Source organism: Cyprinus carpio, chromosome B5 (assembly GCF_018340385.1).
Source record: "Cyprinus carpio isolate SPL01 chromosome B5, ASM1834038v1, whole genome shotgun sequence".
Taxonomy (NCBI): Eukaryota; Metazoa; Chordata; class Actinopteri; order Cypriniformes; family Cyprinidae; genus Cyprinus; species Cyprinus carpio.
Window position 1 is genome coordinate 27,169,615 of NC_056601.1, and position 26,602 is coordinate 27,196,216.

The 26,602-nt window shown below is 42.9% G+C and overlaps 1 protein-coding gene across 1 annotated transcript in view; it reads left to right on the forward strand.

The window, feature by feature from the left end:
* Positions 1–243: 243 nt before the first annotated feature.
* Positions 244–26,602, forward strand: part of LOC109082700 (voltage-gated potassium channel subunit beta-3) — a 41,024-nt gene continuing 14,665 nt past the window's right edge. Inside the window, exon 1 of the mRNA XM_042725113.1 lies at positions 244–1,533. Coding sequence (XP_042581047.1) covers positions 1,253–1,533 — 281 coding nt within the window. The 5' untranslated portion in view covers positions 244–1,252. The remainder of the gene's footprint in view (positions 1,534–26,602) is intronic.

Consider the following 26,602-nt stretch of genomic DNA (forward strand, 5'->3'; position numbering starts at 1 on the left):
TTTTATTTATTATTTGTATTTCATTCTCAACCTTTGGAACCTTTTTGCTTTGCTGCCTATGCATATGCAACAGAGGAATGTGTGAGTGTTTATGTGTGTGTGTCTAGCCCTAACCCAAACAATAACGTGATTATTCCGCAGTGGTCCTGCTCAATTCACACATTAATCACAATGAAAATCCGACACACACACACACACACACACACACAGAGAGAGAGAGAGAGAGAGAGAGAGAGAGAGAGAGAGAGAGAGAGAGAGAGGGTGGGGGATCACAGAGGGTTTCATTGGGTTCTAAGTTGGCAGTCTCGCGTTTGATGGCTCTGTCGCTCTGAACGGATGCACAGTTCCCTTCACATCTTCATCGACAGCCTCGTTGCTAGACCGCCTTCAAGATGCGACACATCGGCTGCTACAGTGAGATCTGACGATGGAATATGGACACCGCGGAGCTGTCAAACTCTCTTTTGATCGCATGCGATGATCACCATGGCAATAATTACGCGCCAGAAAAACAGCGCGACATTTGCTGCCTTGTGTCGAACGCGTGAGGGTGCGCTGTGTGTCAGATAGTGACCATCACCACTTAGCGCGTGAAAGAGTGATTGTGTGCGTGAATTTGTGTTCATACGACTGTAGACGAGGAGATGGCCAGGCGCGTGTGAACACAAGCGTGCGCGCATACGCGCGTCCCTGTAGTCGCGTTCGACCGCCGCGTAGCTGGGCTTCAGTGCCATTAGGTGAAGCGGCACCGGCTGTTGCGCATCCCGTCAGTGGAAACCCGGTGTGGATGGGTAGTTCCGCATTTTGAAGAGGTCCCCCGCCTCGCACAGAGAGACCACCCGGATTCAGCAGAGGAATGCCTCAACACGGAGAGGAGCGTCTTCAAGTTGCGTCGATCCGGGTATTGGAGTTCAAGTGCAGTGGGCGACTGCATAAACAGACTGTGCACGCAGCGGCACACTAAAGGCCTGGACAACAGCCAGTCGCGACTTTTTGCCTGGCGACATAAACACGCACCCCACCGCGTAAGGTTTGCGTTTGGACGCGCGCCCTCCTGGCAACAGCTACAAGTTGGTGCCAGCAGGTGCAAGACCTGACTTGAGCACAGGTTGGCCCTGTGCACCTATCTATCTATCTATCTATCTATCTATTAGACACTCCCATAAACATCTTTGTTGTTACCACACCAAAAGTGATTCAGTCTAATAAACTCAAACACACAAGTGTCACAAGTGTGTGAGAGCAGGTCAGGATGCAGGTCTCATTCGCTTGTACGGAGCATAATCTGAAGAGCCGCAGCGAGGACCGGCTGTGTGGCCTGCGAACTGCCCCTCCACCAGGGGGCAGCAGCAGTGGAGGAGGAGGAGGTGGAGGTGGAGGTGGAGGAGACAGAGGGAGCGGACAGGGGGGAAATGGCAACTACGCCACTCAGAGCTTGGTCAAAACACGGGACGTGGCGGGGTCCCGACCAGTGCCTCAAGGCCACGCCCACATGAAGGAGGCTATTGGACGACACAGTAGTATGAAATACAGGTGAGACAGGTGGAAGTGGCGTGTATGTGTGTAGCACCACCTGTTGGGTGGCAGCTTAGGCCAGGACTGGGTTATTCTGTGCTGTCTGATGTTTTATGGCTTCTTTAAAGATTCATAAGGGCCCACTGACAACCGCTTTAATACTGAGTGCGTGTGTATTCACTTCAGTGCATGTGTTATGGCTGAGCTGAATGAATGGCAAACTGGATGTCAGGGGCAGGCATGGAATCGCCTCTTTTGCTTGCATTATTGACTAGGTCATCTAATGCCTTTAGTGTTAGTACATATCAATATATTATATAGTATGATAAGCTCTTATACCATGACACAGAATTAGTTGTTGCATAAAACGGACAACTTGACATAAGTTGCCAAAATAATAAATTGCTTCTTTATTATTATTTATTATTATTAAGTAATCTGATTTGTGATTTGGATTTGGCAGATGATAAAAATAAGTGTGTGGTTTCAAGCCATATTTACAATGTAAAAGATATACTGTCAAATTTACAGCAAATTCACTTTCAAAACTGACAATGTTTATAAAGGATGGCATATTGGTGCCTGTATATTTTTTACAACTCTTAAGTGCATTTCAAGAATTAATATAATGTTAAATATTAATCAACTATCATAATCTGCTTTTACCTTAAAATGTACTGATAATAGGCATAATAATGTAGGTGGTAAAATATTAAGCCATATGACGATTTACAGTTAGGCCTGCCTATAAAACATTGCCAATATTTATTATATATAAACATGGTCAAACACAAAGATAAAACACCATTAGGGTAACACACATCACTAAAATAATGCATAAACATGAACCAAATAACAGATAAACAAAAAAACAAAAAACACCTAGTGTACATTACTGCTAACAAAAATAAGAAGGAAAACTATTTAAAGAAAATATATTTCTAGGGACCACTAGAAATGTCCTTTTATTGTTTTCACTGTAAATTATATTATATTATTGGCAGTTCATAATTTTTATTGGCAAAACCCATGTATTTGACAGTATTTAGCTACAGCAAAATGACATCAAATGTGATATTAATTCATTAGATTTTTTTTAAAAAAATTTTTATATGTGGTAATTAAAAGTTACAAACATTTTTTACAGTGTAAGCGCCGGAATATTAGAAATATTCAATCATCCAGCAACCACCTAGCAACAGCAAAACATCCTGCCAGAAAAAAAAAAAAAAAATACCACACAGCAGCAACGTGCTACTCCAGACACCTTAGCAACAGCGTAGCAACACTCTGGAAGTCACTCACAACAGTCTAAAATTGTGGCATATTCTTCAGGAAATGTAAGCATTCAGTTGTATGATGGAGTTCTCTACTGCAGCTTAACTATTTATGTGTATGTGTGTGTGTGTGTGTGTGTGTGTGTGTGTGTGCGTGCCTGATTCATCACTGCATGTTATTCTAAAGGAAAAATTTCTCTGTAACTGTTCATGATTAAGCTGTAAGTGTTCAGCCACTGAAATGAGTCCTTGTTTCAACGGGCTAGTAGTTCTTGCACTGCAAACTTGCATTCTGATTGGTTTCATTATTTTATAAATGCCAGCTTTTCATGACCTAATCAATGCTGGGTGGATAAAATCCAGTACAGCATCACATTTTTTCTCCTTGAATATGTTGCTTCACTGTGAAATATGTTTGTGTGAGCGTGTGTTGTGCTAATCTCAGCTTCAGACTACCCACGGATTGTTCACAGCCCTTTCTCAGAGATTGCTGAGCCATTATTTTTAATGAGCTTCCACTTTTCTGCACATCACTCTATTGGATCTACCTGGACCTAAAGCAAACTCAGCTTGGCCATTCTATGTTGGACAGACGCTCACTTTCTGTGTGGTTCACCTTGTGGTCATGTGGACTTGACTTTTTAGACAGACAGTGGAGAGGCTCCTCCTAGGTGTCACTTACACACACACACACACACACACACACACACACACACACACACACACACACACACACACAGTACAGGTTTGGTGGAGAGTGTTGGAAAGTGAGATGGATTTTTATTATGCCGGTTTAAGAAACACTCACTAGACATTTGATATGCTTTTAAACTTCCATCTATCTTTCTACTTATCCACCCTAGCAATAGCCATAATCTCTATCTATCTATCTATCTATCTATCTATCTATCTATCTATCTATCTATCTATCTATCTATCATCTTTATTTCTATAACCCACTAACAATCTATCGTTCATTTTATAGTTCATTTAATATATCGTTCTATCATTCTATCTATTGTTCTATCATAGTCTGACTGTCTGATAAACTGCATGGCCTTAAAACCTTCAGAATTCAATCTTTTTAAACTAGTTCAAACTTTTGGCCAGGCTCACTCAAGCCAACATCAAAGTTTGCTTTAATGAACTTTTTAAATCTAGTTTACATTGTGTTATTATTGGAGTCATCTCTATTGAGCAACTGTGCCAATGGTGTATAAAGGACAGGAGATTGTTAGCCAGAGGGTGAAAGTTGGCAGGTGAAAAGAAAAATATTGTTTTTGTGGAGTATTCTCATTAAACTGTCATCTCAGTTTTTAATTAATAGAGACACAAAAGCACTGTAACTTCAGTTAGTGGTCAAGGTAAAGATAGCGGTTATGGTAAAGAGATTCTCATTTCTTCTCATCTCTCTTTCTCACTGCTCAACAGCATGTTCAGAATAAAATACTAGCATACTGCTTACTGCATGTTGCGCAGTGTTCACTGCATGCTGCCTATTATTTTTTAAACAGCATACACTGTGTGCAAAAATATTGGTTTTCTTTCCTGGTGAAACTGATAATTAGTATGTAGTATGTTATTCAGAATATCCCCTCACAAATGCACCCACATGCAATTTATTATATATATATATATATATATATATATATATATATATATATATATATATATATATATATATATATATATATATATAATATTTTTTTTTTTTTTTTTTTTTTTTTTTTTCAAATTCAAGACGTGTACCAACACATTAGAATATACTTCCTGTGTAATGCTATTAATGACATAATGACATTCAAAATAACAACAGCTATAATTATGCTAATGACCCCTAATTGTTGTGATTGAAAAGCTACCATTTGATTTTCATGCACTGGGAGATGGAAGCCATTAAGAAACATATGCATCTGATGGTACATAATCTGTGAATACCGCAGTTGTGCTTGTCATAGCGAGAGGTTATACAGCAATGTCCTTAGCAAGCGCTCTGGATTAGCCAGAAAATGAGTCACAAACCATATGTTAGATTTTTAATTCAGTTCCTACAGAGTTGAAGTGGCTTGCAGAGATTCACATGTTTAACGTGCATTTGTCATTGTGCAGATATAATGGATGTTTGTTGGTGCCGTGCATGCTTTCAAGTAACACTAGAAGTGTTGTGAACATTAGGTTTCAGATCTCCCTTTGTGAAAAAGAAGTGTACTTAATTGTTTTGTATGTGCACTTGTAGTGTACCTCATATCTTCAATGTACAGTACATTTACTGTACTTGAGGATAATAAAATTTAAATAAAATACAAGGCCAGTTACTGTAAGTGTTAGAGAGACATCAATGTGTTTCTTAACACTCTTGAGTACTCTTTTAAAAAGTGCACTTTGTAATAATGTGAAATTAAAGGTTTGTGTTAAAGTGCATTTTAAATTCATGTTTTAGTTTTAACTAAAAACTGAATATGTTGTAGTAATTTTTGTTGTACATTTATTTTTATGTGTTGAGCACCTGATTATAGTTTTAACTGTAGTGTGTTACACTGTAAATTGCAGTGTAACTTGAAAAAATCTCACTAATTAATCTCACAATGATGCACCATTTTTAAAGGGTTAGTTCAATGAAAATTATAATTTGTGATAAATGTCTCATCCTAGTGCTGTCCGTTACCTATATGACTTTTTTTCATCTGTGAAACACATAAGAATGTCTGTGTTGCTTTTTTCCCATACAACAAAAGTTGTTACAAAAAGGACAAAAAGCAGAATAAAAGGTTTCCATATGATTAATATACTATATTTTTAATGATCTGAAACAAGGTTTATAATACAACAGCGCAACAGCGCAACATGCATGTTTTGGGCGAATAGACATTCAAGGGAAGGACAGAAATCTTTTTCATTAGAAATACCTTCATTTAGAATTTGAAAGTGAACAAAATTCTTATATGTTCTGGAAAAACATGAGGGTGAGTCAATGATGAAAGAATTTTCATTTGAGGGTGAAATATTTAATTAACGCTGTGTACTGTATTATGTATTTATATGTAAAACTAATCTAATTCAGATCTCAAGTATGTGGTTGTAACCATGAAAAAACAAATATAGACTTTTGCAATAAATCAGTACTGCACAGGCATTAGCTCTCTGACTTTCAACGTTGACTTGGAAATACATGTCTGGAATTTTAATGTGTTTTTAAGTAAAAAAAAAAGAAAGATTAGCTTCTGTTTTGGCCAGTGAGAAGTATGATACAAAATATGGGCAAAGAAAAACTGAATTTGTACTGGGTCCCTCTGTTCAGTTGGCTTTGGGTAGATGTTGGCCAGCATCTTTGAATATGTACTTCTCTCAGTTACCCAAGATCACAATTAACAGTGAGTGATCCAGAGCTGGTCTGATTGCTAGTCGATAAGAAATCAAACAGGTCAGAGACACTGACCTCTGATTCCAACACAAAATCCATAACTAAGATTAACATTAAATCTCTAACACTTATCCAAGACAACATATGAACAAAAATGTTTAGCCAACATGTCTAAAGCCATCAGCTGAATTTAAGAGTGCTTTTTCTTTTTTTACCTATTTAACCAGGACTTAAGTACATTTTTTACACATATTTTCAAAATGATTTCTTTTGGCTTTTGAAATATTGTGAAAGTGTATACTGCTATATGTACTGAAAAGCATTTATGATAAACTAAAATACACTTTAATGTAATTTCAATGTCATGTTGAAACTTGTATGTCATGCATTTACATATTTGTAATTAAACATTTGTAATGATGAAGTTGCAATTTAGTACACCAAGACATCAAAACAAGTATGACAAAAGAATATTATAACATAATTATTTAAAATGTACTAGTATACATAATTTTAATTTGACATTATAACTTTTAAAGACATATAACTTTTTAGAAACACTTAAGTGGCCTTTTATTTAATATAATATATTATCTGCATATACAGTAAATATACTTTTAAGATTTGAAATACACTACAAATGCACATTCAGTACAACAGTGGGTAAGTGATAAGAGAACAAGTAGAAAGAGTTCAGTTCCCTCTATGAGTGTGTCTATACAGGGATGGAGTCAAAACCAGACCCCCAAGACCCAGACCAATTGCAGACCCCCTCAGACCCTGACCAAGACTAGAAACCTTGAGGCCCAAAATTAGACCATGATTTAACCCAAGACCCAAACCTCCAGAGCAGTCCACAAGACCAGTACTCCAACTCTTTGAAGATTTATATTTGGCTTCCCTTTCAGTCGGTAACTCTCGAAATCACGTCGGTGACGACGAATTGGGATATCACTTCGATAGGCCAATCTACTTTGAGTGTAAACTAAACGAGTCAATGCACATTGACATGCAATTATTGCATCCAGCTGCCGCTGATTACAGCGTGAGTATAAGAAGACAGCAGGTGCAATGCATACCAACTTTTCGCTTTGGAGCAGAGCGACAGTATCGTTCTGCTCAACTGTGTCTGCTGTGAACTATGAGTTCAGCACGCTCTAGGACTTCCTGTGTTGGTGAGATTGTGCTTCAGCGGGGGTCGTTCCAGTGTCGAGTTGATTGCGCACTTCAGGCTACAACTACCCCCTGTCATGTTGCAAGCAGCCACCTCCCCTATGCGCCACAGCACTAAAAGAGCATTTCCTAAAGAGCAATTTCCTCTAAAAGAGCTCCACGGTTGCGTCTTTATAATGACGACGGATCATCCTTATAAGGATGCTGTTTCACCCGTGCATTTCTGGGTGCAGTTGTTACCTGGCACCGGGTGATGGTCACAATCACTGCCTCACGTGTCTGGGCATCAAGCACGCGGAGGTGGACTTTCGTGGATGAGTTATGTTCCCGCTCATTCTGGCGGACAGACGAGAACCACTTCCGGCAGTAGCACGGGTGGTTTGAGGGTCACAGTGGTGGCAAACCCCGCATGGAATCAATCCTCTGGGGACCATCGCTCCTCTTGCTCCTACGATCCAGTGGAGCGACCCACAGAATGCGCTGGGCCCTCTTTCAAAGAGCATACCAGTGGTATCCAGTGGACCTCCCCCCGACCAGATGTCGGTCTCAGCATTGGAGGGAGAGCTGTCGGATGAAGATTCAGCCATGCTGCCACCCTCTGGGACGGTGGCAAAGCATGAATCCGGATCCGGAGATGGCAGCAATGCTTTCCCGGGCCCCAGAGAGGGTAGTGCTCGAGTGGAAACCTCCACCGCGTCCTGAGCCCTCGAGGCTGGATAATTGGTTTCTCAGTGTGGCAGCGGCCCACCCCAGTGCCTTTCTTCCCAGAAGTGCATGATGAGCTCACCAAGTCATGGACGGCACCTTTTACTGCCAGAAACCGGCAGTGGTATGCCTACAAGCCCGGGAAGGAAGTACCGGATCTCCACGCCAGAAAGAGGCGGACTTAGGAAACAATTACATCGCTACAGCCCGGGACTGTAGGCATTCGTCTGGTCTAACCGGCAGTGCCTATGCGGCTTGCGGGGAAGCTGCTTCTGCCTTACACGCTATGGCGTTACTGCAGGTGCACCAGGCCAAGGCACTGAAGGACCTGCACGAGGGTGGTCACGATCCGGAAGTTCTGAAAGAACTCAGAACCGCCACTGACCTCACGCTCCGAGTGGCAAAGGTCAAGCAAGTTCTCTGTGTCATGTGATGTCCACGCTTGTGGTCCAAGAGCCCCATCTATGGCAGTGTCTGGCAGACATGAGGGACACCGACAAAGTGCGGTTCCTTAATGCCCCTGTGTCCCAGACCGGCCTCTTCGGCAACGCGGTTGAGAGCTTTACCCAACAGTTCTCGGCCACCCAGAAGCAGACTGAGGCAATCGGACACATCCTGCCCCGGCGGGCAGCTGCTGCCTCCACCCCTCTGCCGGCTGCAGTGCCCCAGCCTGCTCGTCGCCAAGGGCAGGCCCCCTTGTCTGCCCCCACTCCCACGCCACAGCAGCCTCCAGCAAAGCAGAGTTGTGGAGCCGGCAGTGGACGGGCCGCCCCGCCTGTCCAGGCCCCCGCCAAACCTGGTGGCAAATGCAAGAGCAAGTGGCCCTGGGACAGGCGACACAGAGATGGAGGGATCTGCTCTTCGGGAGATGGTGAATACACCACTCCCTGCCCCAGAGGAGGGCCAGGTGGAGAATCTTTTGTTTTTATTTTTTCCTGCCGTCGGCCTCACGGCCGATGGTACCCAAATACTCAGCAAAAGAGCAGTTTCCTTTATCTCTGGGTCCCAGGAGGGCACAGAGAGTTGCGGTCGGCCAAGCACCAGACCTCACTCATCCTTCTTCTTTGCCAGATGACAGCAGCGGGTGGTTTGGGAGAGTCAACGAAGGCCCTACTCATGCACCCTCTGCCAACCTGTGGAACCAGGTGAGCCTTGCACCCCACACTCACACTACACTCCGGTATGCTCAAAAAGCCGCTCGATTTGGGTCCCTGTGTTCCACCTCACTGCCCCACTGCGGGTATGGTTGGGTTCCGGTGGTCCCACATGTACAGTTTCTAAGCGCCTGGTCAACACTACCCAGCCTGTCTCGCTGACTTCTGCAGACCATCAGTCTCGGCTATGCGATTCAGTTTGCCCGGCGTCCCCCAAGTTCATCGATATCCGCTTCACTACAGTGAAAGCGTCCGATGCCCCTGTTCTGCGGGTAGAGATCGCAGTCCTACTGGTGAAGGACGCGATAGAGCCGGTCCCTCCAGCCAATATGAGGTGCGTACATCCCCGAGATTGGTTTGCAGCAATCGACCTGAAGGACTTTTATGTGTCGATCCTTGCACGCCACAGACCATTTCTGCGGTTTGCGTTCGAAGGACGGGTATATCAGTACAAGGTCCTGCCCTTCAGGCTGTCGCTGTCTCCCTGTGTCTTCACGGAAGTTGCGGAGGCGGCTCTTGCTTCCCTCAGAGAGCAGGGTGTTCACATCCTCAACTATCTAGACGATTGGCTTATTCTAGCACAGTCTCGGGATCAGTTGTGCGAGCACGGGGACCTGGTGCTCTTGCACCTCAGCCTGTTGGGCTTTCGGGTCAACTGGGAAAAGAGCAAACTCTCCCCGATGCAGAGGATCTCCTTTCTCAGTATGGAGTTGAATTCGGTTGAACAGACAGCGCGCCTCACAGAGGAACGTACACGGTAGGTGCTAGCCTGCTTGAATATGTTCAAGGGCAGGACAGCGGTCCCACTGAAACTTTTTCAGAGGCTCCTTGGACATATGGCGGCCGCAGCGGCACTTACACCGCTTGGCCTGTTACACATGAGACCGCTCCAGCACTGCCTTTATGGCCGAGTCCCGAGGTGGGCCTGGAAGAGCAGCGCTCACCGGGTCAAAGTTATACCGGCCTGTTGTCAAACCCTCACCCCGTGGTCAGATCTTGCATCCATCCCCTGACGGTCCAGCTGATTTGGAGACGATTCGGAGCTGCTCTGGTAGACCTGTTTGCTTCTCCAGAGACCTCTCACTGCCATTTGTTCTACTCCCTGACCGAGGGAACTTTTGGCACGGATGCACTGGCACACAGCTGGCCGCGGAGCCTACGCAAATATGCGTTTCCCCCAGTGAGCCTTCTTGCACAGACACTGTGCAAAGTCCAGGAGGACGAGGAGCAAGTCTTGTTAGTGGCACTGTATTGGCCCACTCAGACTGATTGAGACCTAAGCGGTACTCGTATGTGTATAGTCCACGGTATAGCCTTAGAGCCTGTGTTTCCCCGGCAGACTTCTGGCTTCCCAAGGGGGATTTAATAACCTCAAATTTTTCCATATACACCTAAAGGATGCTATATATGCATTTGCTTCTGAAAACTCCTTTGGGCAGGATGGAATGGGTACGTTTTCCCAGTGTTATCCAATCTCACCCAGTGAGGTAGTGCTTTGACAGTGGTGAGTGGAACTACTTGTTCCGAACCCCGGCCTACACCAAATAGGGGCATGGGCGGCTTGCACAGCGCACTGGAAGGGGCAGCACCCATGGCACTTTGGTAGGGATCCCAATTCGTTGTGATGTCGAGAGTGGACCGACTGAAAGGGAATGTCTCGGTTATGTATGGTAACCCTCGTTCCCTGAAGGAGGGAATGGAGATGTCACGTCCCGTCGTCATGGTTTCTGTACCGCCGCTGAGCGGCCCGGTCGCTGGCTCGGCTCCTCAGCAAAAACCTGGTATGCATTGCACCTACTGCCTTCTTATACTCACGCTGTGATCAGCGGCAGCTGGATGAAATAATTGCATGCCAATGTGCATTGGCTCGTTTAGTTTAAACTCGAAATAGATTGGTCTATTGAAGCAATATCCCAATTCGTCGGTCACCGATGTGACGTCTCCTTTCCCTTCTTCAGGGTCTTGTGTTTTGTGGTTCTAGCTCATAGGCAACACAGATCTGCTCATTACATTGAGCAAATTCATTTGATCTCACAGGCATGGTGACTCATATTTAACTGCATTCAATTTGTTTTGCCAGTACAATGTCATGAAACATTTCCAATCTCATTCCTGTCCCAGACACTGTACAATCACAGAAAACGAGACTCACCATCATGGTTAGTCTTCCATTATAGTGCAACATTGTAGCACTGCAAGTATTAACTAGGTTAGTAAAGTGAATAACGGTGGAGAAGATTATGTTTCTATAAAATGCCTAGATTAAATTGTTAAAGATTTAGGGGTTCCAGGGAATGGACCTTATTTTTTTTTATGCATTTTGGGACAGTAGATTTATCAGACATGTCATGCATATGTAACACTTCTTTCAATGCTGATTCATTTTTGCTGCAGTTTGATTTTTGAGATGAGTTGAGAGATACAATACTTGTCATGCTGATACACAATTTCTAATTATTTTTAAAGGAAAACGCCACCATTTTTTTCATATTCCAGTATGTTCTTCCCTCAACTTAGATGAGTTGATACGTACCTCTCCCATCTCAGTGCATGTGCTCAATCGCTGTAGTGTGCAGCACCACTATGCTAGTGTTTAGCTTAGCACCATTCATTCCTTAGGATCCAAACAGGGATGAATTTAGAAGCCACCAAACACTTCCATGTTTCCCTATTTAAAGATGGTTACATGAGTAGTTACACGAGTAAGTATGGTGACACAAAATAAAACGTGGCGATTTCCTAAGCGGATATATCTGGATATATCTCCCCAGGAGTGATGATGTTACTGCGTCGAGGTCGAAGTTCTGCAAAGTGTTCTTCCACCATACATTATAGTTACCATTTTTTTCCGCTTAGGAAATCGCCACGTTTTATTTTGTGTTACCATACTTACTCGTGTAACTACTGAGATGGGAGATGTACATATCAACTCATCTAAGTTTAGGGAAGAACATAGTGGAATATGGAAAAACGGTGGCGTTTTCCTTTAAACCATAAACAATGCTGTTAAAGGGATGGTATACACAGTTAATTTTATAATCTTATTTCTTCTGCTTAAAAACCCCTCAAAACTAAATACTAACCCTGAACCTACCCCTGAAACTAAACTTAACCTATGTAAAGTCCATTTAGATACAGTACCCTTATGTTACAGGTCCCGGACAGTCGGGAAGACTGTAAGCAGTAATCAACTTGACATTAAATGAGAGAGAGAGACAAGAATTAGTTGTTTCCTTAACGGTCCTCTTTGTTGTCTGAGGATGCGCTGCAGCTGTCATGGTAACTCTACTCTCTCAACTGCCACCCAGAGTTCAGAAAATGCAGCTGAACTATTCAGTGCAAACTCATCATATATTTAAGTAATTAAAATAAAACTTATATATAGATGTAAATAGAAATGAACATATGTAAAAATAAAAAGGAAATATATATAAATAATTTAATATGTGACCCAAACTATATGTAGGGTGGTCACACTTATATTAGTATTTTCTTGGGTCTGTACACTGTAAGTGCACATACCTTGCACTTTAACAATTATTACAATTAATGGCAAAATTAATGTTTGGAAATGTAACTGATATTTCCTAATGACACAATACATCGAAAGATAGAAATAACTGACTTAAAATTATTTTTTTAGCTGGCGAAAATACTAGTGTTCTAATAATTTTGGCCACCACTGTATATTACATTTTTATTTAACTGTAAAAAAATGCATATACTACTGTCTGAAAGCATCACATTCAGTTCACACTTAAGAATATTCTTTTAAAATATATTATTTCCGTAACATACTCAAAGTTTGCAGAAGTGTTTTTTAAACAATTTTTTTATTCATTTACTGAATGATTAATTGACTGATTGATTGTCAAAAGGGATATAGTTAAAGGGGATATACCTAAAATAAATAATATATGAATATTAATATAGGAGAAACTCACAAACCTTTTCAGACTTTTCAGGATATTTTCAAAAAAATGTAAAATAAGTAAACATAAATTTTACTTATTTACTGCATTTATTTGATCAAAAATACAGAAAAAACAGTAATCTTGCAAAATGTTATTACATTATAAAATAATGGTTTCTATTTTAAATATACTTAAAAGCTGAATTTCCATCAGCCATTACTCTAATGCTCTTATATACTGATTTATTATTAGAATTACCGATGCTGGCAACAGTTTTGCTGCCAAATATTTTTTTTGGAAACTGCGATACTTTTTCATAATTATTTGATGAATAAAAAGATAAAAAGTTAAAAAGAACAACATTTATTCAAAAAAAAAAAAAAAAAAAAAAAAAAAAAAAAATTAAGCAGCACTACAGTTTCCAGCACTGATAATAAATCAGCATATTAGAATGATTTCTGAAGGATCATGTGACACTGAAGACTGGAGTGATGCTGAAAATTCAGCTTTGCATCACAGGAATAAATGAGATATGAATGTATATTTAAAAACAAACAAACAAACAAACAAAAAACCTTATTTTACATCATAATAATATTTCACAATATTATTTTTTTCCCCTGTATTTTGTTTAAATAAATGCAGCTTTGATGAGCATAAGAAACTCCTTTAGAAAACATAAAAAATTGTTCTGATGCCAAACTTTTGAATGGTAGTGTATATATTTATATATAGTAGAAGGAGTTGCATGCTTGAAAACCATTCTACACATTCTCTCTCTCTTTCTCTTGCTCACTCACTTTTTCCCCACTTCTCAGCATGTGCAGTAATTGCCTATGCTAACTCATTATAAAGTACATTAATCAGAATGGGCCTTTTACGGCTTGCAGACAGACACACTGTGGAGAAAGGTGCGCTGCTCTCTTCCACCACTGCTGTTCATTTTCTTTTCTCTCTCTCTCTCAGTGTTCACCACTCTCTCTCAGTATTGTTCCCTCTTTCTTTCTATTGCATTGTTTTTCACTTTTTGTCCTCTGCCTTTTTCTATTTCCTCAATTTTGCCACATCTCATCATTATTTCAATTCCACTTTATCTGCCTTCACTCACATTTTCACATTTGTTACTCTCTCTCCATCTCTCTCTCTCTCTCTCTCTCTCTCTCTCTCTGTCTCTCCACCCTGTTGTGGTGCACTGCAGTATTCTGAAAGGAGTGTGCCTGGATGGTGTTGTGTGCTCTGCATTTCTGATTTTTATGAATCTGCCTGATGTCTGTGTTGATGTATGATGTGACCTTTTCAGTACAGTGGGGTCCAACAGTCTGAGGACACAAGTGAAAATATATGTGTTACGTCATTGCAAATTATATTATCAACATAACAATGTGAGTGAAACGTTTCATAAAAAAAAGAAAAGAAAAAAGAAATAAATAAATTTGAGAGTGAATTAGAGTTTGGTATTTTATTTTTGCTTTAATGACAGCAGCACTCAAGCAGACATTAACTGTACAGTTTATCTTAAAAAATATTCTTCCATTTTTGTTGTAAGTTAAAATTCCTCAACAGTTAACTTTCAGGTTCAATAATAATAATAATAATAATAATAATTTGTAATGTGAATTTTTAAGCCCTTTTGCACTTAAAACAAACTGTGTTGTTGTGCTGGTCTTATTTGCATGTAATTTTTTGCATATGTGAAATTATATATTTTATTTATAAAAAAAGAATAAAAGTTGAAAGTGTATTATTATTCATACTTTCATAGCTATCAGAGCACCTAACCCCACACCTACTTCTCAATAACATTAAATACTTTATGGTATGTATTGTATAAACCTTTATTTACTGATATTTATACAACAATTTGTAATTTCATCATGGCGATATTACCAGATATTAACTTGTGATTGTTCTTCTCTTACAATTGTAGACGCAGAGCCATTTGCACTACAAATAGGGAATAACAGATTATTATTAAATATAGCATCACAACAGTGATAGTGATGCTGCCTTAGGAACCTAGCAATTTTATGGGCTAGATTCAAGTACTCCAGCATTTTACAAAAGCACTTAACGTGGATTCCTACATTGATTACTATGCAAACTACAGTCGTGTGTCTATCTGTACACACCCTATATAAACATATCAGTAAATAGAAGTCAGTGGTTGTTGCAGAGGCCGGCGTTGTAAAGCATGTGTTTGTGTGTTACCAGGATGATTTATGATGATTTATGATGCTTATGTTAGGAACAAGAGAATCTGCTGAGATCTCAGCATTATTAAACCTCTCTGTCTCACAGAAAAAACTTGTGTGCATAAGAGAGATAAAAGAGATTTTTAAAAGCTTTTTCCTATCTTTTGTAACAAATGTCTTTATCAAATAAAGCCTTTACTGAAAAAAAAAAAACCTCTCAAACTGAATTGTTGCAGCACATAGCCCAATCACAACCAGAAAATAATATATGTTTGTATTGTATGTATATTATCTGCCACAATGGTTAACTGAATGGTTAACAAATGTACTGGTGCTCACTGTTTGTTGCAGCTGCTGTTGTTTCGAAAATCAACTCATTTTAGAGATATCACTTGTCTTGGACTCATTCCTGCAGGCTTCAGACTTTTCAATTAAATTGTGTGAGGGACAAGTCAGTTATCACTGAAAATCTTGATGCCCATCCTATTTGTTGTAAATATGTCAGATTTGTGAGATCTTTTCAATCAGTCAGATCTGGTTCTCTGACTCAGTGACTCAATCGTAGCATTTAACAGCCCACTGGAAGTTGAATTTCAGTCTGTTTTTCACACATGGTATTCAGCTAAATAAAATGTTGAACACAGAGCATGAGTTTTATAGATTTTTTGCATGATTTACAAGATAGTGCTTTTGTATCTGCTTATAGCTTTAATCCTTAAAACACATTCATGTCTGTTTTGACTTAGAAGAGTTACATAAAAATAGATTAATTTCTACATTTCTAAAAAAAAAGATTAAACAAGTATTTTTTAAGAGATGTAACCACTTTAAAAAATTTTTTTTGAGACTTTCTTCCTCCGAAAAAATGACCCAATAGGTAATTTTTGCAAGCAGCTTAGTTTGACCTATAATTACGTTAAGTTAAGCGCCATCTTGCTGGTGTAAAAATAATGACCATCATTACCAATCAAATGTGGGTTCGTTTAAACCAGGGGTGTCAAATATACGGCCCACAGATGTGTCCAATCCGGCCTGCAAGATGAGTTAAACAATCATATAAAATAATAAATAAAACATAATTTTGAAAATTAAATAAATTGTATTCGCTACAATATTTTATTTTGAATTTAAAGCGGAACAAATTGCTCATTTATTTACATTGATGTTACGCCTCGGGAGTTGGGACACAGGCACATTTTAAAGCGGTGCCGGAATCTCGAGCCGAACGGGGATAATATGCTGATAGCTGCATTGTGACTGATGCTTTTGTGGCAATTTACTGGTGATTTTAAACATGATTTTAAACATAAATTTAACCTGGAAGGGCAGACAGGCTATTTAAAGAGAAATGGAAAGAAAGGTTTTGTAATCTCAATGCTGACAGGTACGTTTAATCCAGTGGTTTTCCATTCCAGTCCTCGCCCCCCCCAGCTCTGCATATTTTGCATGTCTCTCTTTGTTAACACACCTAATTCAGATAATCAGCTCGTTAGAAGTGAGCTCCGTGCATGAACTGTGTTCCCATTGACATGGTCCCTACACACAGTGTTCATTGCTCCCTACTCCCTGAGCAGGGGAAATCTGTTGAAGTTTATCTCACTTCGGAACATTCATTCACGGATTTGCGCTGCACAATGTCTTCACACACAGACAAGTGTGACATCATATACCTCTGTAAATAAATACAATTTAAATTCACGTCTCGCACACTTCAATGCTTTGAATGGAACATATACATTCGCTTTGAACTGGAATCATGGCGGATAATACTGTGTTGTACACTTCGCAGGGCACTTATGTTCAAATAGAACAAATGTCTGAAGCCATAAGAGAAACATACAAAATGTGTAGAGTGAGGACTGGAATTGAGAACTGCTGGTCAACTTTATTCTCAACTCGTGGCTGTGGTAAATGTGTGCAATAATGAACAACACTGTGATGACAGCTTAGCAAGGAGAAAGTAAATGAGCAAGCAGTGTGCGATATTTATCGTGTACTAATATTGTCTTGGTTACGTATATAATCCTCGTTCCCTGAAGGAGGGAGATAGGAGACGTTACGTCAGAGACTGAAGAATTGGGATCTCACCTGAGAGCCCAATCACCTTCGAGTGTTAACAAAACAAGCCAATGAATGTTGGCGTGCGAGCTTTGCATCGTGCACCCTGCCCCGCAGCACAGGTATATAAAGAGAGCGTGTGCAGTCACACATTCAGTTTTTCGCTGAGGAGCCGAGACGGTGTGCCTTGGCCGTACAGCGGAGGTACAGCAACTGTGGCGATGGAACGTAACGTCTCCATTCCCTCCTTGAGGAAAAGAGGGTTACATACATAACCAAGACGTTCCGTTTTTGTCAGTCACGTTCACCGTTATGTCAGTGACTGATGAATTGGGATCCAAGGGCTGACCTTGGGCATACACACGAGTGATGGACCTGGCATCTGGAACTCCGCCACGCCTTACCGCCGAGGGTGCAGGAGGAACTTCAACATGGTTCATCAAAAGGGAAACTGAACTGAGAAGCACTTAAGCGCATGTATCCGGTCCGTAGAGCATGATCGACACAGAGCGGGTCCAGCGTTACCGGCCATCTGAGGTGAGTACACGAGAGGACACAGGCTCTTCACGGAGATTATAGAATCTCGTAAACGTGTTAGGTGTCTCCCAGCTGTCTGCTCTACAGATGTCTGCTATCGAGGCACCCAGCGCCAATGCCCAGGAAGATGGTACTCCTCTTGTAGAGTGTGCTCTCACTCCGAGGGGACACAGTAAACATTGGGCCTGGTATGCCAAGACTATAGCCTCCACTATCCAGTGGGCAAGTCTTTGTTTAGAGACAGCCTTTCCCTTCTGCTGTCCTCAAAGCAGACAAAGAGCTGGTCTGAAGACCTGAAGCTCTGCATACGGTCCACGTAAACGCGAAAAGCACGAATGGGACAGAGCAGAGCAACGGCTGGGTCTGCCTCCTCCCGGGGCAGCGCTTGCAAGTTTACCACCTGATCACTGAAAGGCGTGGTGGGAACTTTGGGCACTTATCCAGGCCAGGGTCTCAGGACAACGTGAGAGTCGGCCGGCCCGAATTCAAGGCACGTATCTTCGACCGAAAATGCCTGCAGGTCCCTGACCCTCTTGACTGAAGCCAATGCAGTGATGAGCACTGTCTTTAGTGACAGAACTTAAGCTCTACTGACTGCAGAGGTTCTAAGGGCTCCACCTTCAAGGCCATCAGGACCGAGGGGAGATCCCAAGATGGTACCAGGTGAGGGCGCAGAGAATTCATCCTCCTCGCCCGGCTAAGGAACCTGATGTTCGTGCTTCCCAATGGACTTGCTGTCTACTGCATTGTGATGTGCAGCAATAATGGCAACATACACTTTGAGAGTGGAGGGAGACAGCCTTCGCTCCTGCCCATCTTGCAGAAAGGAGAGCACTACCATGATCGGGCATCTACAGGGGTCTTCCCAGTGGGGAGAACACCAATTGATGAACAGGTTCCACTTCAGCGCTCTAGTTGAAGTGATGGTGTTTACTACTGCTGGAGGTAAACCACCTACAACCTCTGCGTCCTGTCCAGAGACCACACATGGAGATTCCACAGGTCTGGGCGTAGGTGCCAGAGTGTGCCCCCTCTCTGAGAAAGGAGATCCTTCCTCAGAGGAATATGACAAGGAGAGGCTGTCACAAGGAGCATCAGTTCTGGGAACCAAGTCTGACTGGGCCAGTATGGTGCTACTAAGAGGACCTGCTCCTCGTCCTCACTAACCTTTCACAACTTATGTGCGAGAAGGCTCACGGGGGAAACGCATACTTGCGCAGGCCTCGAGGCCAGCTGTGTGCCAGTGCATCCGTGCCGAGGGTCCCCTCAGACCGGGAGGCAACCAGGTCTACCTGAGCGTCCCCAAAGCGTCTCCAGATCAGCTGGACTGTCTCGGGTTGGGGTCGCCATTCTCCCGGAAGGGCGGGCTGAAGTGAGAGCTCGTCGGCTGCACGATTAAGCTCGCCTAGGATGTGAATGGCATGAAGCGACCTCAGATGCTTCTCCAAAGGAGGAGATGGCGGGCGAGTTGCGACATGTGACGGAAGTGTAGACTGCCCTGGTGGTTGATGTACACAATGGCCACAGTATTGTCTGTCCGGACCAGTATGTGCTTGTCATGTAGCAGTGATTTAAAGCCATACTGCTAGCAACTCGAGCCAATTGATATGCCACCGCAGATGAGGCACCTGTCCAGGTGCCTGATGCTGCATGCCCATTGCACATGGCACCCCAGCCCGTGGCAGAGGCATCTGTTGAGACAACAACATGCCTAGACACTTGCACTAGGGGAACCCCTGCCCGTAGAAAAGCAAGGTCTGACCACGGCCTGAAGGTTTGGCAGCAGGACGGGGTAACTAAGACCCCCTGTGCATGCCGCATTTCCATGCCCATCTCGGTACTCGATCATGAAGTAAACCCTGAAGCGGTCTCATATGAATCAATCCAAGCAGCGTGACAACAGCACCGGATGCCATATGCCCAAGGAACCTCTAAAATTGTTTCAGTGGAACCACCCTCCTGCCCTGAAATGACTCCAGGCTGTTCAGTATCGACTGAGCACGCTCTATCAAAAGATGTGCTGTCAGGTTGACTGAGTCCAACTCCATACCGAGAAAAGAGATCCTCTGCACAGGGGAGAGTTTGCTCTTTTCCCAGTTGACCCAAAGCCCCAACCGGCTGAGGTGGCTGAGTACCACGTCCCTGTGTTCGCATAACTAAGCTCGGTACTGGGCCAATATGAGCCAGTCGTCGAGGTACTTCAGAACGCGAAAACCTCCTTCCCTCATTGGGACAAGGGCTGCCTCCACGACCTTGGTGAAGACACGAGGCGACAAGGACAGCCCGAAGGGAAGGACCTTGTACTGATATGCTCTCCCCTCGCCCCTCGAATGCGAAGCGGAGAATGGCATGTGTCGGGGGAGGACCGACACGCGTCCTTTAGGTTGATCGCTGCAAACCAATCTTGTGGACGAATGCACTGAAAGATACGTTCCTGTGTTAACATCCTGAACGGGAGCTTGTGAAGGGCCCGGTTTAGAACGTGCAGGTCCAGGATTGGTCATAACCCACTAACTTTCTTGGGCACAATGAAGTAGGGGCTGTAAAACCCTGACTTCATATCGGCTGGAGGGACCGGCTGTATCGCGTCCTTTGCCAGTAGGACTACAATATCTGCCCCCAGGCCAAGAGCTCAAGCCTGGGGGGACGCCGGGCGAATGGAATCGCATAGCCAAATCTGATGGTCCAAACAAGCCAGCAAGGCTGCCCAAGAGGCACTAGTCAGGCCTCCAGAGACTGCAACCAGGGTCAAAGGAAGCACAGATGTACCCGCAATGAGACAGCATGGTGGAGCACAGGGACCTGACCCAGAAGGCACAGTGTCCCGGAGTGGGGTCTGAGTGTGCAGTGCAACACTTACCTGGCTCCACGGCTGGGCAGGGGGCATGTGAGAAGGCATAGCGTCCTCAAACTGGGCCCTGCTGCCCGCTGGCGAAAGAAGAGGGGGATGAGAGTGGCAAGGCCTAGAGTCGCACACCTTCAACCATGTCCTCTTACGACTCGCGAGCGACTTGCGAGCTAGAGGAAACTGCTCCTTACTGCACTGGCCATAAAGCCTGTGGTGGAACAGAAATTTAACTTAAAGTTTCCTACCCGGCCCTCCTCCGGGGGAAGAGCAGCCCCCTCCGTTTCTGGGTTTCCCATCTCAGGAGTCATTTTGCCCACTGTTTGGAGGATATAACATTGGCTGAGATGAGTTGAGTGGCATCGTCTCCCTGCAGGGGGCTCGATATCACGATTGAGCTGGCCGTGCTGGAGCATTTTTTTTTTTTTTTGCCGCAGAGGACAGACACCTTTGGCAACAAGCAGGCTGAAAGGCAGCTCCTAATGGCTGGTAGCACATTGGGGAATGCTCTTGATAGCCTTAGCCTGCTCCTAAACTGCGAGGAACTGCTGGGCACAGTCCTCAACAGTGTCACCGAAAATGGCACCTTGTGAGATGGGAGAATCAAGTAAGTACACTTTGGTGACAACTCACACCTCTGCAAGATTTAGCCAAGGGGGCTTCTGGACCAAGTGGACATTTTTTGGCCGAAGGCCTGCACTGTGACTTTCATCACGGTCAGTCATTGTGCACAGTTCCTGCATCAACCCCGGCTCAGAACTACCCTTGTGGATTTTGAGTGCTTTGGCGTGGTAAATAGCGGGGTGGCCATCGCATGCAGGGCAGAGACAGCCTGTCCAGCGACACTGCATGCCTTAGCAACCAGAAATGCTGTAATCTTACAAGTGCTGGACAGGACCCGTGGACAAAACCACCAGGTGGCAGCACTCTGCAGACATACACAACAACTGCACACTCCACCTGGGGAATTCCCACAAACCCCTGGCTGTCTCACTATCAAGAGTAGTGAGAGAGGAAAACTTTAGGCAGATTTTGGCATGTTTGGTCTTCCATACTGGCACTAATTTGCTTTTATACTGCAAAAGCTTTTCATGCACCTCCGGAAAGAAAGGTACGGAGGCGGGGGAAGGTGATTGCTGTGTCTCACTGTGCCCCCAACCAATCTACCAGCCGCGATCACTCAGAATGAGTCCGCGATCACTCAGAACGAGTCCGAGCGTGCAGCAGCCCAGGCAAGCATGGCTACCAGCTCTGAATTAGATTCAGCAGAAGCAAACACCACATAAGCGAGAAACTCGTCATCGCGTCATCTTTACATCCAGAGCATAATAGCCCTCTCTCCAATCCAGCGATCGACATCTGAACCCCATCTAGAGTGGCTAGAGTGTCAGCTGGTGGCTCAACGGCACACGACACACTGAGGAGTGAAGTGAAGTGACATGACATACAGCCAAGTATGGTGACCCATAATTGGAATTCGTGCTCTGCATTTAACCCATCCAAAGAGCACACACACAGCAGTGAACACACAGTGCCCTTGAGCAAGAGTTGGGGAGCAACTCTTGCTCAAGGGCACCTCAGTCGTGGTATTGAAGGTGGAGAGAGCGCTGTACATTCACTCCCCCCGCCTACAATTCCTGCCAGCCCGGGACTCGAACTTGCAACCCTTGGATTGCAAGTCCAACACTCTAACCGTTAGGCCATGACTTCCCCACAAAGCAAGAGGTCCACAGGGATTTTGCCGGTGGAAGGCTCACGCTGTGATCCTTGGTCTCCCAAGGTGTCACGCTGACCTACGGCTGTGCTTTTATACACAGCAGCTGCTGGGCAACAGGAAAGGAGACTCAACCTTTACAGAAAAGGAGAGTCACGAGTGGCGTGTCGACGTGGTCATGTTCATCGCGAACATAAACCACCCACTAACGCAGTCTCAGCAAGATTAAGCCCAGGCATGCGAGACAGTGATCGTGGTTGTCAGATGAGACCAGGAATGACCGCATCCAGAATGCACAGACAGAGAGGCTCTTCAAAAAGATGCTCGCTGCCCGCTAGCTCCTAAGGAAAAAGCTCATTTAGCGCTGAAGCACCCATGGGAACGGTCACTGTACGGCGTGCAGGGCTGTTGGATAAACCTGCATCGTGCACAATGCAGAGAAAAGCTCTTTCAGTAGTGACCACCGCTGACGTGCTGTCACACCAATGCTCTCTGGAGAGCTTTCACCTGGTTTGTTGCATACACTCGAATGATGATTGCAGAGAAGAATCGTAAGAAACGCTCGGCTCCGAAGCAAAAAACTGAATGTGCGACTACACACGCTCTCCTTATATACCCATGCTGCAGGGCAGGGTGCGCCATGCAAAGCTCCAACGGCAACATTCATTGGCTTGTTTTGTTAACACTCGAAGGTGATTGGGCTCTCAGACGAGATCCCAATTCATCAGTCACTGATGTAACTTCGAACGTGACTGACTGAAAGGGAACCTAACTGTTGTTTTAATGATGTGTGAGCTGACATTTTGTAACTTTGCAAAAGACAAACAAAAACACATTATGAGAGTTTTTCTATGCCAGATGAAGGCTATAAGAATACAGTCGTGGCCAAAAGTTTTGAGAATTACATAAATATTGGAAATTGGAAAAGTTGCTGCTTAAGTTTTTATAATAGCAATTTGCATATACTCCAGAATGTTATGAAGAGTGATCAGATGAATTGCATAGTCCTTCTTTGCCATGAAAATTAACTTAATCCCCAAAAAACCTTTCCACTGCATTTCATTGCTGTCATTAAAGGACCTGCTGAGATCATTTCAGTAATCATCTTGTTAACTCAGGTGAGAATGTTGACGAGCACAAGGCTGGAGATCATTATGTCAGGCTGATTGGGTTAGAATGGCAGACTTGACATGTTAAAAGGAGGGTGATGCTTGAAATCATTGTTCTTCCATTGTTAACCATGGTGACATGCAAAGAAACGCGTGCAGCCATCATTGCGTTGCATAAAAATGGCTTCACAGGCAAGGATATTGTGGCTACTAAGATTGCACCTAAATCAACAATTTATAGGTTCATCAAGAACTACAAGGAAAGAGGTTCAATTCTTGTAAAGAAGGCTTCAGGGTGTCCAAGAAAGTCCAGCAAGTGCCAGGATCGTCTCCTAAAGAGGCATCTGGAAAAAGGCTTGTCCGGAGAAGAAAAGGTGAGCACTATCATCAGTCCTGTGTCATGCCAACAGTAAAGCATCCTGACACCATTCATGTGTGGGGTTGCTTCTCATCCAAGGGAGTGGGCTCACTCACAATTCTGCCCAAAAACACAGCCATGAATAAAGAATGGTACCAAAACACCCTCCAACAGCAACTACTTCCAACAACCCAACAACAGTTTGGTGAAGAACGATGCATTTTCCAGCACGATGGAGCACCGTGCCATAAGGCAAAAGTGATAACTAAGTGGCTCGGGGACCAGAATGTTGAAATTTTGGGTCCATGGCCTGGAAACTCCCCAGATATTAATACAATTGAGAACTTGTGGTCAATCCTCAAGAGGCGGGTGGACAAACAAAAACCCACTAATTCTGACAAACTCCAAGAAGTAATTATGAAAGAATGGGTTGCTATCAGTCAGGATTTGGCCCAGAAGTTGATTGAGAGCATCCCCAGTCGAATTGCAGAGGTCCTGAAAAAGAAGGGCCAACACTGCAAATACTGACTCTTTGCATAAATGTCATGTAATTGTCGATAAAAGCCTTTGAAACGTATGAAGTGACTGTAATTATATTTCAGTACATCACAGAAACAACTGAAACAAAGATCTAAAAGCAGTTTAGCAGCAAACTTTTTGAAAACTAATATTTATGTAATTCTCAAAACTTTTGGCCACGACTGTACAATATAATTCAAGATATGGGGGCAAAAATGCTCTGTAAGAAATTATGTTTTTTATATTTATGTCATGATAGTTAAGTAGCCTAATATAAGAGTGTTGCTTTCCCGAAAGTCAGCGCGATCGCAAATAAATTGATTTCATACAACAGCTCAACAAACAAGATGCTAGTATTGAGTGTGTCATACTAGTCACAATGCTGTTTGTTTATCTCTGTTTTTGCCAAGAAATTTTTTTAACAAAGCTGAGTAATTGTGTCTCTGAGCAGCACTGTGTATTTTGTTACTGAATGAATCTGTTTTTGAACAAATCAGTTGAGTTAATGATTCAGTGGCCCATTCATAAAAATAATCACTAGCTTTGTTTCTAAATGAATCAGCCATTTTGAATGAATGAGTCAATGGATTACTCATTAAGAAGGAGACTTGCTGCCACCTACTGGCAGCTTTAGTGTCATATTTATTTAACCATGACAGGCTTAAACCAACCAAGGTGCAATATCAAAAACACAATCTGCAATTTGTGGACTTTTATCACACCATCTCTTACCCACCTTTTTCATACTCAGACGCTTTGGAAAATGTTTTATGGTGCATTCAGTGTCCAAAACATTTTATAAAAATGTGTGTTCACTGGGACTGAAGCCATGATTGTTGTGTTGCTTTAATGCAATGTTCTACAAATAACGCTACATGAATCCCAAATTATAATGTGGATAAAAGGGTACAGTGGATTAATACAAAGGTTTCTGTGACAAACAACTTATATGGTTGTATGGGTTGAAGGCAGTGGCGGTTCTACATGGAATTACACCCTGGGCGAGACCCCCTTAGCACCCCCCACCCCCCCCCCAAAAAAACAACAACAATTATATATATATATATAAAAAATATATATATATATATATTTCTCAATTGCACAAATCCTTCATTAGAACATTTTAAAAACACACTTAAGAGAATCCAGTTACTTAACTATTGCAATTATAACAGGAAACACACTTTTTAAGGTGCACAATCTCCACCTTCAGCATTGCCAAAAGCCAGTGAACACAATTCTGCACCAAATATGACAGTATAAGTTATCAGAACTTAAATAAATATACACTATATACGTAAATGTGCCAAAATATATACAGTCAGATATATAAAAAATGTAACAAGAGCAGAGAGCAACAATAATATAAAATATTAAGAATAATATACAAATAAAATATAGAATAAATATTCTAAATAGCAGAACTCCTTCATCACACAAATGTGAAAACACACTAAAGAGAATCTAATTATTACACTATTGCACTAAGAACAGAAAACACAAACTAAAACCTGAAGCCTGATAAACATGATTTAAGTCCTGATGTCCTCTACAGTGGACATGTATGAACTCAATGCCCTGTTCTGTTACAGAAAGTCATTTTTGGATTTGAAACCCCATAAGGTTTTGACATAATGTCTGAGATGTTGGATTATGAAATACAATTTGAAAAGTAGTCCGATTTAAATTATAATTACACAGATTTGAAAATTCTGTTGGCTAATTACAGGGCCTAACATTAACCCAACTGATGGAAATAAATAATAACTGAACTTGTAACAGTTTTGTTGCAAAGCACAATTGTTACGACCCAGGCCTCTGTGGCTCTCGCCGATGGCCACCGGAGGGCACCTTCACCTGAGTACTGACATTCTCATGGACTACATTACCCAGCGGCCCCATACCTCAGACTAATCACCACCAGGTGTTCCTCATTCCACGCCCTATATAAGCTGTAGCCAAACACTCACTCATTGCGAAGTCTTGTTTAGCCCATCTTGCAATTCTGAGCGTTTATCCCTGTCTGCCTTTCCATGTATTACCTTGAACTGTTCTGATTCTGACAATCCTCTGCCGCCTGCCTTACTGACCCTCTGCTTTGTCTACGACCTCTCTACTGTCTGCAGCCTGCCCTGATTTAAGCCTTGTAACCGACCTTGATATTGACTGTC